The following is a 15,834-nucleotide window of genomic DNA, read 5'->3' on the forward strand; positions in this document are numbered from 1 at the left end:
GAATAAATACGCATGAACTTGCAATACCTTTCAAAAATTAATAAGGGAAGTTTGCTCTTTCTTTCTATTTAGTGTTAAATGTAGTTAGACTCCCTGTGGTTGCCCTTTCTCCTATCTATGGGTGTTAGTGCAATGTATGTGGGTAAGGCATTTAGTGAATGTGCCTCACTCTAATCCTTTCTTGCCGCAGCTGCATCTTAATCTAACCAAACTCAGGGCTGCCAACTCTCACGCATTGAGCGTGAGACGCACGCATTTGACGAAATTCTCATGCTCATTTTAAAAAATATATATAAATGAATAAATTATAGTCACGCTCCTCCACACTCACCAATGAGAATAGTTTTCTGTCGGCGGGTTTCCCGTAAAGAATAAGCAATTTAATTGGCTTAAGCCCATCGCACACTATTTAAAATGACAATGCAGACAAAAATACTGGGAAAAACTCAGCAGGTAAGGCAGCATCTATGTCTGAGTATGACCCTTCACACTCAACCATTTCTCCAGCATTTTTGTCTACCGCTCTATAGATGCTGCCTCACCCGCATTCACATTCCCGTGCAGATGGTGTGATAGATGAGACACGGTGGTGGATGCCCCCCCCCGAGATACTGCTCACACCTCCCACCCTCACCTACGGCAGCTCTGTGTCCTGCTAGCCGCTCAGACCACACCGCATGGAATTTTAATCCTGGCCTGGAGCCAGGTGAGTGGGGGCGTCCGTGCCGTCTCCGGAACCGCGGGGATGAACCTCAGGCTAAGGCTCCGCTCCGATGCCCAACCCCCAGGTCACTGACCCTCCCCTCCCCGGACCCCCGGGTCACTCACTGACCCTCACCTCCCCCGGGTCACTGACCCTCACCTCCCCCGGGTCACTGACCCTCGCCTCCCCCAGGTCACTGACCCTCACCTCCCCCGGGTCACTGACCCTCCCCTCCCCCGGGTCACTGACCCTCCCCTCCCCCGGGTCACTGACCCTCCCCTCCCCCGGGTCACTGACCCTCCCTCCCCTCCCCCGGGTCACTGACCCTCCCCTGCCCGGGTCACTGACCCTCCCCTCCCCCGGGTCACTGACTCCCCTCCCCCTGACCCTCCCCTCCCCCGGGTCACTGACCTCCCCTCCCCGGGTCACTGACCCTCCCCTCCCCCGGGTCACTGACCCTCCCCTCCCCGGGTCACTGACCCTCACCTCCCCCGGGTCACTGACGCTCACCTCCCCTCCCCCGGGTCACTGACCCTCCCCTCCCCCGGCTCACTGACCCCCACCTCCCCCCGGCTCACTGACCCTCACCTCCCCCGGGTCACTGACCCTCACCTCCCCCTCCCCTCCCCCGGGTCACTGACCCTCCCCTCCCCCCGGGTCACTGACCCTCCCTCCCCCTCCCTGACCCTCCCCTCCCCCGGGTCACTGACCCTCCCCTCCCCCGGGTCACTGACCCTCCCCTCCCCCGGGTCACTGACCCTCCCCTCCCCCGGGCTCACTGACCCCCCCCTCCCCCCCGGTCACTGACCCTCCCTCACCCGGGTCACTGACCCCCCCTCCCCGGGTCACTGACCCTCCCCTGCCCCGGGTCACTGACCCTCCCCCCCCCCCGGGTCTCCCCCGGGTCACTGACCCTCCCCTCACCTGACCCTCCCCTCCCCCGGGTCACTGACCCTCCCCTCCCCCGGGTCACTGACCCTGACCCCCCCTCCCCCGGGTCACTGACCCTCACCTCACCCCTCCCCCCGGGTCACTGACCCCCACCTCCCCCGGCTCACTGACCCTCCCCTCCCCCTCTGACCTCCCCTCCCCCCCGGGTCACTGACCCTCCCCTCCCCTCCCCCGGGTCACTGACCCTCCCCTCCCCCGGGTCACTGACCCTCCCCTCCCCCCCGGGTCACTGACCCTCCCCTCCCCCGGGTCACTGACCCTCACCTCCCCCGGGTCACTGACCCTCCCCCTCCCCCGGGTCACTGACCCTCCCTCCCCCGGGTCACTGACCCCCTCCCCTCCCCCGGGTCACTGACCCTCCCCTCCCCCGGGTCACTGACCCCCCCCTCCCCTCACCCCTCCCCTCCCCCGGGTCACTGACCCTCTCCCCCCCTCCCCTCCCCCGGGTCACTGACCCTCCCCTCCCCCTGGGTCCCCCGGGTCACTGACCCTCCCCTCCCCCGGGTCACTGACCCTCCCCTCCCCCGGGTCACTGACCCTCCCCCCCCTCCCTCCCCCGGGTCACTGACCCTCCCAGGTTCCCCTCCCCCTGACCCTCCCCTCCCCCCCGGGTCACTGACCCTCACCTCCCCCCCGGGTCACTGACCCTCCCCCCCCCTGACCCTCCCCTCCCCCGGGTCACTGACCCTCCCCTCCCCCGGGTCACTGACCCTCCCCCTCCCCCCCCGGGTCACTGACCTGACCCTCCCCTCCCCCGGGTCACTGACCCCTCCCCTCCCCCTCCCCCGGGTCACTGACCCTCCCCCTCCCCTCCCCCGGGTCACTGACCCTCCCCTCCCCTCCCCCGGGTCACTGACCCTCCCCTCCCCCGGGTCACACCTGACCTCCCCCCGGGTCACTGACCTCCCCCGGGTCACTGACCCTCCCCTCCCCCCCCGGGTCACTGACCCCCTCCCCCCTCCCCCGGGTCACTGACCCTCCCCTCACCTCCCCGGGAGGGGGGTGGGGGGGGGGAGAGGGGTCACTGACCCTCACCTCCCCCCGGGTCACTGACCCTCCCCTCCCCCGGGTCACTGACCCTCCCCTCCCCCGGGTCACTGACCCTCCCCTCACCTCCCCCGGGTCACTGACCCTCACTCCTCCCCCGGGTCACTCACTGACCCTCCCCTCCCCCGGGTCACTGACCCTCCCCTCACCTCCCCCGGGTCACTGACCCTCACCTGCCCCCGGGTCACTGACCCTCCCCTCCCCCGGGTCACTGACCCTCACCTCCCCCGGACCCTCCCCTCCCCTCCCCCGGGTCACTGACGCTCACCTCCCCCGGACCCCCGGGTCACTGACCCTCGCCTCCCCCGGACCCCCGGGTCATTGACCCTTACATCCCCCGGATCCCAGCTGGACTCTAGAGCACCTGGGCCAGCCCGCATTCCCGGGAGGGGGGTGGGGGGGGGGAGAGGGAAATGCTCCCCGGACATCGCCAAGTCTCCACTCACTCCGGGTGTTGTCGTCGCTTCACTGACACACACTCGCACACACACTGACACACACAAGATTTAAAGGGATATGCGTCAAATGCTGATCAATGGGGCTAGTTTAGATGGGGCATCTTGATCTGCATGGACAAGTTGGGATGAAAGGCCTGTTTCCATACTGTAAGACAAAAACACACGGTAGAAAGGATGCAATTGCTCTGGAGAGGATCCAGGGGCGATTTATGAACATATTGGCAGGTCTAGATTTTTTTTTTTCACTTTGAAGAAAGATTTGATAAATGATATTGTATTCTCTGCAACAACGGAGGTGAAGAAAATACTTAGTTGAGGTGAATTATATTATGAGAATAGGACCTGTTTCGCTTAACAAAGAATGTACGAAGGAACTGCAGATGGTGGTTTAAGCTGAAGATAGACACTAAAAGCTGAAATAACTCAGCAGGACAGGCAGCCTCTCTGGACAGAAAGATTAGGTGATGTTTCGGGTCGAGACATTCAGACTGAAGAGGTTGAAAACTAGCCATAAAACACAATGACTGGAGATGTGGGTTATCCAACTAAGGGCAGAAATCAGATTCATGTGTTCATCCTTATTGACGTGACACCATATAAATATATTACAGAAAAAATAATTGAATGGGGTGGCACGGTGGCACAGCAGTAGAGTTGCTGCCTTGCAGCACCACAGACCCAGATTTGATCCTGACTAAGGGTGCTGTGAGTACAGTATTTGTACATTCTCCTTATGACCATATAGTTTTCTCTGGATATTCCGGTTTCTCCCACATCCGAAAGAAGTTTGTAGATTAATTGGCTTTGTAAATTGTCCCTGGCGTGTAGGATACAACTGGTATATGGTAGATTGCTGGTCGGTGTGGACTTTGTGGGCCGAAGGGCCTGTTTCCATATATATGTTTTACATATTAATTTCATTGAACCATATACGGTTGAATATGTGGCATTATTTTTGTCTTGTTTCTATAGTCAAAGGGTAAGGTTGATTGATTTATTTGTGCAGGACAGTGATGGAAGTCTGACTCCTCTTGCCTTGTTTCTATGTTTTTGTTTCTCTCTATATATGCGTAACAGCATGAATTATAATCTGATTTCCGTACATGAATATACTAAGGTATATGTGCTGCACCTGTTGATCAGAGCCGGGCTTTACTGTGGAATGTAATTAGGAATGAAATTTGGCCTAACCTTATTCATACCTAATCCAATTTGAAGTATAAATGTTGCATTCATGTTTAAGTTAAAAGACTCGCTACAGTATGTACCAGATTGCACAACTTCCAGCTGAAAAATGCCAAAGCTCCCACACCCTCCCCCCATCGGTCACTACACTCCCTCACAATTTCTCACTCTCAACTCTCACACAATGTTGGCATCCCTGCGAACTGCTCCCCTCTAACTAAACATTCTATGCAATTAAATGAAAGAGAAAGATGAACATTCAGGATCTGCCAGTTACCCATTACTGAAATCTGTACATTAATCTGTAAAAGTAACATTGCAAACCATTTAACAATAAATAAAAGCTAGTTTATTTTTCTGAAAGCTGGTTTAAATGTCAGAGAGCAAACATTTCCCATTGTGTAGGAAGGAGCTAAATATGCTGGTTTACACCGAAGATAGATACAAAATCACACATATGCCTCAATTCTTAACAGGAGTAAAATAGAGTAATTGGAGGTCAGGGCAATGAAGGTGATTGGGGAGGGGGAAATGGCTTGCAGTCTGTCATGTCTAACAGTTGTTGATCAGAAATCTTTAAGATTGCTGTTTTTACCATTGAGATGATTAGTTTGTGGCCTGGCTAGTGCTCACTGCTCAACGTTCAACTTTGTGTAAGTTCCAGCTGATGTTGGTGGGAAAGGTCAAGTTTTTAACCTTGTCTTCAGCTGCAGCTACACCACACTATTCTTCATAATCACCATAATGTGGCGCACCGCTTCAGCATAAACGAAGCACCTGGAGTATTGTGTACAGTTTTGGTCTCCTAATCTGAGGAAAGACATTCTTGCCACAGTGTACAGAGAAGGTTCACCAGACTGATTCCTGGGATGCAGGACTTTCATAAGAAGAAAGACTGGATAGACTCGGCTTGTACTCGCTGGAATTTAGAAGATTGAGGGGGGATCTTACAGAAACCTACAAAATTCTTAAAAGGTTGGACAGGCTAGATCAGTGGTTCCCAACGTATGCCCCATAGGGGGGCAATTTGATTTTTAAGGGGGGCAATTGAGCGCGACTGAGGAGGTCTGGGTCCAAATTTTTCTTTTTCATGGATGCCATGTTCTTTTGAAGCTTGTTTAAACCAAGGTATTGGCGTTTTAAGCTTCTTCAGCTGAAACGGAGTTCACTTTTTAAAGCGGGGGGGGAGACCATCAGGATTTTAGAGGTGATTAGGTGGGGCATGGCCAAAAAAAGGTTGGGAACCACTGGGCTAGATGCAAGAAGATTTTTCCCAATGTTGGGGAAGTCCAGAACGGGGTCACAATTTAAGGATAAAGGGGAAATCTTTTAGGACCGAGGTGAGGAAAATATTTTTCACACAGAGTGGTGAATCTGTGGAATTCTCTGCCACAGAAGGTAGTTGAGGCCAGTTCATTGGCTATATTTAAGAGGGAGTTAGATGTGGCCCTTGTGGCTAAAGGGATCAGGGGGTATGGAGAGAAGGCAGGTACAGGATACCGAGTTGGATGATCAGCCATGATCATATTGAATGGTGGTGCGGGCTCGAAGGGCCGAATGGCCTACTCCTGCACCTGTTTTCTATGTTTACATGGCTGACCAGGTATCATATGGGAAGATGACACTGATTTAGTTTAGTTTGTTGTCACATGTACAGAGGCACAGTGAAACACTTTTTATTGCATGCTATCCAGTCAGCGGAAAGACTCTATGTGATTATAATCGAGCCATCCACAGTGTACAGATAGACGATAAAGGGAATAATGTTTAGTGCTGGTTAAAGTCCAGTAAAGTCTGATAAAGAGTCTCCAATGGCAGCTCGGGACTGTTCACTAGTTGGTGATAGGATGATTCAGTTGCCTGTTAACAGCTGGGAAGAAACAGTCCCTGAATCTGGAGGTGTGAGCTTTCACACTTCTGTACCTCTTGCCTGATGGGACAGGGGGAAAAATGTTGAGCCTAGAAAAATGTTGAGCCTCCTCTTCATGTGGAAGTGACAAAGTCAGAGATCAGACTTTTCTGTGGCCTTCCTAGGGAAGAAAGCAAAAGCTTGGTGCTCTGACTCGTTGAACTCTGCTGACCAAATCCAAATACCCTTGCTATGTTCAAACTTATGATTTTTATGGAACTATAAAGGTTTACCCTGAGCTGGGACATAATTACACGCATGCAAGCATCGCGCGCATGCATAACCTCATCTGCAACTGTACACTATTTTTACTGCCGGTTCTTGCACGTTTAAAATTAGCCTAAGAATTTCAAAGTAGAAAATTAATACTGTGCGAGTGTGAACAGAACCAATGCAGTTTATACATGGACAATTTTCTGCTTTTAACATTAATACCTTCTGTCAAACACTTGTATAGTTGGTACACAAAAAAGCTGGAGAAACTCAGCGGGTGCAGCAGCATCTATGGAGTGAAGGAAATAGGCAACGTTTCGGGCCAAAACCCTTCTTCAGACTGATCGGGGGGGGGGGGGGGGGGGGGGGGGGGGGGGGGGGGGGGGGGGGGGGGATAAGATAAGAAAGGAAAAAAGGCATCACCAGTTCCTCGCTCCCCTCCATTGAGTCTGTCCAAAGCAAGCGTTGTCTGCGGAGGGCGCTCAGCATCGCCAAGGACTGCTCTCACCCCAACCATGGACTGTTTACCCTCCTACCATCTGGGAGGTGCTACAGGTCTCTCCGTTACCGGACCAGCAGGTCCAGGAACAGCTTCTTCCCTGCGGCTGTCACTCTACTCAACAATGTACTTCGGTGACTGCCAATCACCCCCCCCCGGACACTCCTCCCACAGGAAAAACACTGTCTGTATACATGTAAAAAGATTTATTGAAATCATATTCTATGTCGCTCTTCCAGGGAGATGCTAACTGCATTTCGTTGTCTCTGTACTGTACACTGACAATGACAATTAAAGTTGAATCTGAATCTGAAAACGAGGTGCTGTTCCTCCAATTTCCGGTGTTGCTCGCTGTGGCCATGGAGGAGACCCAGGACAGAGAGGTCGGAGACTGAGTGGGAGGGGGAGTTGAAGTGCTGAGTCAGCTTGGTTATTGCGGACCGAGCGGAGGTGTTCTGCGAAACGATCGCCCAACCTCCGCTTGATCTCACCGATATAGATCTGCTGACATCTAGAGCAGTGGATGCAGTAGATGAGGTTGGAGGAGATGCAGGTAAACCTCTGTCGCACCTGGAACGATTGCTTGGGTCCTTGAACGGAGTCGAGGGGGGAGGTAAAGGGACAAGTGTTGCATCTCTTGCGGTTGCAAGGGAAAGTGCCAGGGGAGGGGGTGGTACGAGAGGGAAGGGAAGAATTGACAAGGGAGTTATGGAGGGAGTGGTCTTTGCGGAAGGCAACTGTATACTTGTATAGTTGGTTATGTTGGATTTTTAATGATTCTATTTTGAAACCTAATGAACCTTATCTATGTTATGTTTTAGCATGGAGGAATATATGTTAAGCGAAGTGCCAAATTTAGTGAAGAGGCAATGACTAATAAACTACAGCAACAGATAAAATCAGGAGCCCCAGTAAGTATTTCATTCTTATTTGGATCTTGATGAATAAATATTGCCTAAAGTACATTTTATTTTTCATTTTTGCAGTATTGTTTCTTTCTTTCTAATACACAAGTGGATGATGACTTGTTTGTAACATTAATTAATTTTGTAACAATTAAATTGTCTCGCCCAGTTGCTAACTGTTTTGTTGCACATAATAAATGTATTTAGTACCCTTCTTAATGTTGCTGCATCACCAGCTGTCACTTTATATCTCCGGCTTGAAGATGTACCCAAAAATCAGAAGGCTTGGAAATATAAATTATTGCGAAGATCAGTTGATTTTTTTTCACAGTTGATTCCAAAGTACAGGTGCACCACCGATTTTCCAGCAGCTGATTTCCCGGCCCCTGTCTTCATTCCGGACAAAATCCCCTCCGCCACCCAAAATCCCACCACCCCCCCCCCCCCCCCCCCCCCCCCCAAAAAATGTGGCTCTTATGCTGGGTGGGGCAGCAGATCTCTATCTCATCCAGGGCCGATCGGCAGGTTGAATTTGCCACCTGCGGTGGGGGTTCTGGAACTCTGAACTCTGGCCTGACCGGAGTCGACAGATCCATTCCCATAACTGAGATCTGTGGACAATCGGCCAAGTCAATTTGCCGCCTGCAGCCGGAGCTGGAACTAACCGGAGCTGACAGATCGGTTCTCGTCTTCTGTGGCCGCTCTGCTCCCCAGACGGTGACCTCTGGTCCGGCAAAACAGATAATATAGCAAAGCTCTGGAACCAAGAGTGCCGGGAAATTCTGGTAAAGCTCCTGGTTTAGATGGGTTTACATTGGAATTTTTAAAGTATTTCTCAAGTTTACTTGTCTCCCTGGCTATGCAAGGTTTTTAAAGAAGCTTTTTTAATGAATAGAGTACCACAATCCTTTTATGAAGCATCTATTTCTTTAATTCTTAAATAAGACAAAGATCCTATTGAAGTGACATCATATAGACCTACAGTGGCTTGCAAAAGTTTTCATACCCCTTGGACTTTTCCACATTTTGTCACGTTACAACCACAAACGTAAATGTATTTTATTGGGATTTTATGTGATAGACCAACACAAAGTGGTGCATAATTGTGAAGTGGAAGGAAAATGATACATGGTTTTCAAATTTTTTTACAAATAAAAAACTGAAAAGTGTGGCGTACAAAAGTAATCAGCCCCCCTGAGTCAATACTTTGTAGAACCACCTTTCGCTGCAATTACAGCTGCAAGTCTTTTGGGGTATGTCTCTACCAGCTTTGTACATAAGGAGACTGAAATTTTTGCCCATTCTTCTTTGCAAAATAGCTCAAGCTCAGTCAGATTGGATGGAGAGCGTCTGTGAACAGCAATTTTCAAGTCTTGCCAGAGTTTCTCAATTGGATTTAGGTCTGGACTTTGACTGGGCCATTCTAACACATGAATATGCATTGATCTAAACCATTCCATTGTAGCTCTGGCTGTATGTTTAGGGTCGTTGTCCTGCTGGAAGGTGAACCTCCGCCCCAGTCTCAAGTATTTTGCAGACTCTTAACAGGTTTTCTTCCAAGATTGCCCTGTATTTGGCTCCATCCATCTTCCCATCAACTCTGACCAGCTTCCCTGTCCCTGCTGAAGAAAAGCATCCCCACAGCATGATGCTGCCACCACCATGTTTCACAGTGGGAATGGTGTGTTCAGGATGATGTGCAGTGTTAGTTTTCCGCCACACATAGCATTTTGCATTTAGGCCAAAAACTTCAATTTTGGTCTCATCTGACCAGAGCACCTTCCTCCACATGTTTGCTGTGTCCCCCTCATGGCTTGTGACAAACTGCAAAGGGACTTCTTATGCCTTTTATTCAACAATGGCTTTCTTCTTGCCACTCTTCCATAAAGTCCCGATTTGTGGAGTGCATGACTAACAGTTGTCCTGTGGACAGATTCTTCCATCTCTGCAGCTCCTCCAGAGTTACCATGGGCCTCTTGGCTGCTTCTCTGATCAATGCTCTCCTTGCCCGGCCTGTCAGTTTAGGTGGACGGCCATGTCTTGGTAGGTTTACAGTTGTGCCATACTCTTTCCATTTTCGGATGATGGATTGAACAGTGCTCCGTGAGATGTTCAAAGCTTGGGATATTTTTTTATAACCTAACCCTGCTTTAAACTTCTCCACAACTTTATCCCTGACCTGTCTGGTGTGTTCCTTGGGCTTCATGATGCTGTTTGTTCACCAATGTTCTCTAGCAAACCTCTGAGGCCTTCACAGAACAGCTGTATTTACACTGAGATTAGATTACACACAAGTGGACTCTATTTACTAATTAGGTGACTTCTGAAGGCAATTGATTGCACTGGATTTTATTTGGGGGTATCAGAGTAAAGGGGGCTGAATACTTTTGCACGCCACACTTTTCAGTTTTTTATTTGCCACTGCATATCACTGTTAAATGCAGATTCCAAAATTCTTTCCAAAATATTAGCTATGAGATTGGAAAATATTTTACTTCAGAATATGTCATTTCACTTGATGCTGAGAAGGTGTTTGATAGAGTAGTATGGGAATACTTATTGAACACTTGAAAATTTTAAGATTGGTCCAATATTCATTTATTGGACCAAGCAGATATCATATACTGTATTCCTTCTGTATTTACCAATAATCAGGGATCCCCTTTTTTCAGGCTCTTTCGAGGTACTAGACAGGGCTGTCCTTTACTGTTTGATATCGCTTTGGAACCTTTGGCCACCGCTATTGGGGAATCCCCTAATATTTCTGGGATTGCCCGTGGGAATAAGACACATAAGCTATCTCTTTATGCAGATGATCTGTTATTATTAATCTCTAACCCTGATAAATCTATTCCGGCAATAGTAGCTCTACTTAATCAATTTAGTCGTTTTTCTGGTTATAAACTAAATCTTAGTAAGAGTGAGCTTTTTCCATTAAACAATCCAGTTTCGAATTATGGACAGTTTCCATTTAGATCGAATGTTTTACTTAATTAGGCATTAAGATTACCAAGAAACACAAGGATCTATTTAAAGCCAATTTTACACCTTTAATTGATGACAGTTCACTAAATGGTCACCAATGTTCTCTCTAATAGGCCGAATCAATAAAAATACTTGCAGAAAATTAAAAAAAATGGTGGTTTGGCACTGCCGAACCTTGGATTCTACTATTGGGCAAAAGTTAATGCTCGTTATCTAACGTTTTGGACAAAAGATTTAGAAGATACCCAATGTCCAGAATGGATAAATCTTGAACGTGATTCTATGCAAGGACTATCATTGGCTTCTGTTCTAGGGGCCTCGTTTCCTTTTACAATTACGAGATTGAATAAATATACGACTAGCCCAATAATAAGACATGCACTTCGAATATGGTTTCAATTTCGTAAGTTTTTTGGATTGAATGATTTTATGTTATCGAGTCCTATGATATCTAATTTTTTCTTCCAACCTTCTAGTACTGATCAAGCCTTTCTGTTATGGAAGAGGAAGGGATTAGTAGCTTTTCATGATTTGTTTTCGGGTGGTTTTATGTCTTTTGAACAACTCTCCAATAAATGTAATTTACCTAACTAATTTTTTTAGATATTTACAAATAGACATTTTTTGAGGGCTACTCTACCCTTTTTTCCATTACCACATCAAACCGATATCCTGGAAGAATATTTACATTTGAACCAGCAGAAGGGCTTAATAACGACTACGAGCTGATTTTGAAATTTAAAAAGATACATTTGATAAAATTAAGAATGACTGGTAAAGAGAACTTCAAATTTCTTTATCTATGGAGAAATGGGAGAGCATTCTTCAATTAGTTAATACTTCCTCAATGTGTGCAAGATGCGCTTTGATACAATTCAAGGTGGTTCACAGAGCTCATATGTCAAAAGATAAGTTAGCTCGTTTTTATGGTCATCTAAATCCTACCTGTGACAGATGTAATTCTGAAGTGGCCTCATTGACTCGCATGTTTTGGTCCTGCCCACTTTTGGAAAAATATTGGAAATAAATTTTTGATACTATTTCTGTAGTTTTAGGTATTGATTTACAACCTTATCCCATTACTGCAATTTTTTGGCTACCAATGTTAGATTTTATCCATCTGTCCCGTTCCGCCCATCGGCTGATTGCTTTTAGCACATTAATTGCCAAAAGATCTATTTTATTTTAATGGAAATATTCGAATCCTCTGACCCCACTCCATTGGTACTCAGAAATGATATCATGTTTAAAATTAGGAGTGACATTGTTGAACCCTTGGTTAAATTTGATAGGACTTGGGGAAGATTTATTCAACATTTTCATATGACATAAATTGTCCCTCTCTCCAACTGTTATAATAATTATTTTACCTTTATACGGTGGAACGGACTTGACGACAAACAGGGACTTAAATTGTTGAAACTCTTTGCAGCCCAGATTCTGTTTTGCTTTTTTTCCCTTTAGTTTAGGGGGGGGGGGTTGTTTTTTCGTTTTTTCTCTTTTTTTTTGTTTTTATCTTTGTTTTTATACATTTAAGTTCTCTTTTAAACATTTAACTATATTTACATAGAGACCGGGGAGGTCTATATTCAATGCGTATTTTGACACCGGACTCCTATTTGGATTATACCTGTCATTAATGTAACCCTGATCCCTACGTATCAATATCATTGTTATGTTTATCATTATTTTTTTGTTGTCTTGTTTTTGCTTTTGAAAAATATTTTGAAAAATCTAATAAAAATATTTTAAAAGAAAGGAAAATCAGTGGTGGACCTGTAGATAAGTAAATTAATATATTTCTAGATTAATTTACGATTAAGTAACTCTAAAGGATAGCATCTTCCTTTCAGTGTGGATTCTGGGCTATTCTCCAATATTCTGGTGAAAATACCATGTTTAAAGTGAAATTGTTAATTTTAAACATTAACACAAAATTAAACATTGCAGCATTTAAGACTATGTCAATTAATTATGGAACCATTTCGCATAAGTTTGGGGCAGTGAGGGAAAAGTTAAAAAGTGGATGCTTCCAAGTTTTACATTAACTCATAATTTAATGGAGCTGTATATTCTTGTGTATGGCTGTTAACTTTCCTCCACCATGAGGAATAAAGATCCAATGAAGGTTTATTCCTACAAAATATATTTTAAGTTGTTGGAAGTACAAATGACAATAGGCCATCAGGAATATTGGTGAACAGCAGTATCATCAGGTTGTCTGTTGATAACCTTTTTTTAATCTGTTGTTCACAAAATCATTTAGAGTAAAAGTTAAAATTTGCCTTTTGTTTTTGGAAATTTCACTGATGGACTACATTGTTTGGGTTCAGTTGCTTGGGACATTAAGAATGATTGACTGTATTTCTATTTGTCAGGTATCACTATTTAATTTTCCATGGCAAATCTATGGAGTAATCATCTTAAACTGTAAGGTACTTGGGTTTGATGTGGCATTTTGATTTTAAGATATTTCCTTTCCTCTTTGCACTGACTTTCTTCACTCCTGGTCCTGATCTAGGTTTTGACCCGAAATATAAACAATTCCTCTCCCTCTTCATCTCCCATCTCCCCCCCACTTTCCCCCTTCCTCCAGCTGATTACTTTGATGTTGCAAATCTAGATTCAGTTTATCCATGTCTTGACGCATTACATCCTGAACAGAATTGACATAAGATAGAATCTTGAGCTGGAAATAGCATCGAGCCCTCAACAACGCACTTAGGATTTGAGTGAAAAAAGCAAGCAACTGTGTGATTCCTTGACCAAGCATACAAAAGTATTACTCATTGATCTATGCGCAAGCATGTTGGTGGCACATCACATTTGTGGTGTGAATTGCATGTTACATCAGGTACAGAAAATGAGGCAAGACATGGATGAATTTTGGAAGAGAAATCGAAGAGGGGGAAATGGTAAGGGGGGGGAGTTTGAAAGATAGAAATCCAAATACCGATTATAAAAAAAAAAATTTAACAAACTTGAGGCGTGAGACTCCACGTTAATATTTAGAGGTACAGCGCGAAAACAGGCCCTTCGGCCCACCGCACCGACCAGCGATCCCTGCACATTAAAGGGGCTGTCCCACTTGGACGACCTAATTGGCGAGTTTAGAAGAGTTTGAAAAAAATGACATGTTGAAGACCTCATTGGACTATGTTGAAGGCCTCCTTCGACTAGCTACGACTAACTTCGGGAAAATTGGACACCGAATAGTGGAGAGTGAAGAACTATGAATTGAAAAAACATTGAAAAAAATGCCGCGACCTAGCTGCTGAGGCTTCGAGTACACGGAGACCACTCTCGAGCGTGAAGAAGAGTTACAAAGACCTCCTACGACCTTGTGTCGACCATGCTGCAGGTACGAGTCGAGGGTAAATTCACCAGAACTCGCAGATTAGGTCGCCCAAGTGGGACAGGCCCTTAACACTACGCTATACACACTAGGGACAATTTTACATATATACCAAGCGAATTAACCTACAAATCTGTACGCCTTTGAAGTATGGGTGGGAAATTAAAGATCTCGGAGAAAACTCGAGCAGGACACGGAGAGAACGTACACACTCCGTGCAGACAAGCACCGATAGTCAAGGTCAAACCCAGGTCACTGTCGCAATAGTTTTACCATTACGCCATCATGCCGCCATGGTTACATAACTTGGTTAATTTACAATGGCAGCAACCTGTATAACCTTAAAATACATAGATTGGAATTAAGTTCAGCATTGGGCTTTCTCTCTATTTACAATTTAAATATCGGAGTACGTGAAATGCTGCTTTTGTGAAGTGAATGTAGTACAAAAGTTCAAAGTTTCAATTGCATTCGCTCATAATAGCTATTAACCATACTATTATTCGGACCATTATGTTTCCAGAATGCTGCTTGGATTGGAGGGTTTCAACTGCAGGGGGATGTTGGATAAATTTGGATTTGTTTATCTGGTATGTAGGAGGTTGAGGGGAGACTTGATAGAAGTATATAAAATAATGAGAGGCATAGATATAGTAAACAGTCAGAGATAGACACAAAATGTTGGAGTAACTCAGTGGGTCAGGTAGTATCTCAGGAGAAAATGGATAATGACGTTTCTGGTTGAGAACTTGATCCCTCTGGTTAAAGTCCCAACCGGAAACAGCACCTATCCATTTTCTCCTAAGATGCTGCCTGACCTGCTGAGTTACTGCAGCATTTTGTGTCTATCTTTAGTATAAACCTGCATCTGCAATTCATACAATCAGCCTTTTCCCCCCCAGGGTAGAAATGTCCAACACCTTCTAGAGGGCAAAGCTAGGTGAGTTGGGGAAAGTTTGATAGAGATACGCGGGATGTTTTTTTTATACAGTGTGGTGGGGTCTGGAACACATTGGTGGAGGCAATAGTAACTTTTAAGAGGCTTTTAAATAAGCGCAAGGAATAAAAGGATATGCATCACCTGCTGGCAGATGAGATTAGTTTAACTTGGCATCGTGTGTTCTATGCTATTGTTAATATTGTGTACATTTGGAAGTAATTGTTAAGCTGTAATCTCAGTAAGATTCAAGTGAAGTTGTGCACCACAGAGGGGAAACGGTTAGTCATGGTGTACTGACCAATGCCAATGAACATATTGTACATGGAACATTGGAAGATTAAAAAGTTGTTACATATTTACAAATTTTATGGCATATTAATCAGAGGGGTAATGTATCCTGTCTGAATCCATCACTAATGATAAGAGCTCATTCCTCAATTCAACTAATTGCCCCACTATTGCTAAAAGTTGTACGTGTATTAAAATGATGCATGCTATCATATAAGATAAACTTAACAGAACTGTTAATTATAAAATGAATAAAACAGAAACTTTTGATGGTCTGTTTTGCAGCTTTATGGTTCTTGCCAGATATATTTTTCTCATGGTTCTCAAGATGGAGCAATTGCAACATTTCAATTGATATATTGTCCTTGCCAAAATATGTTTTCTGCGTAATGTTCA

The 15,834-nt window shown here is 45.9% G+C and overlaps 1 protein-coding gene across 4 annotated transcripts in view; it reads left to right on the forward strand.

Moving 5' to 3' along the window:
• Positions 1-15,834, forward strand: part of agpat5 (1-acylglycerol-3-phosphate O-acyltransferase 5 (lysophosphatidic acid acyltransferase, epsilon)) — a 170,485-nt gene that overhangs the window by 77,247 nt on the left and 77,404 nt on the right. For all 4 annotated transcript variants that reach the window (XM_055636181.1, XM_055636184.1, XM_055636180.1 and 1 more), the window contains one exon: positions 7,787-7,876. In XM_055636181.1, the coding sequence (XP_055492156.1) occupies positions 7,787-7,876 (90 nt within the window). The remainder of the gene's footprint in view (positions 1-7,786; positions 7,877-15,834) is intronic.

Source organism: Leucoraja erinacea, chromosome 5 (assembly GCF_028641065.1).
Source record: "Leucoraja erinacea ecotype New England chromosome 5, Leri_hhj_1, whole genome shotgun sequence".
NCBI classification, from domain to species: domain Eukaryota; kingdom Metazoa; phylum Chordata; class Chondrichthyes; order Rajiformes; family Rajidae; genus Leucoraja; species Leucoraja erinaceus.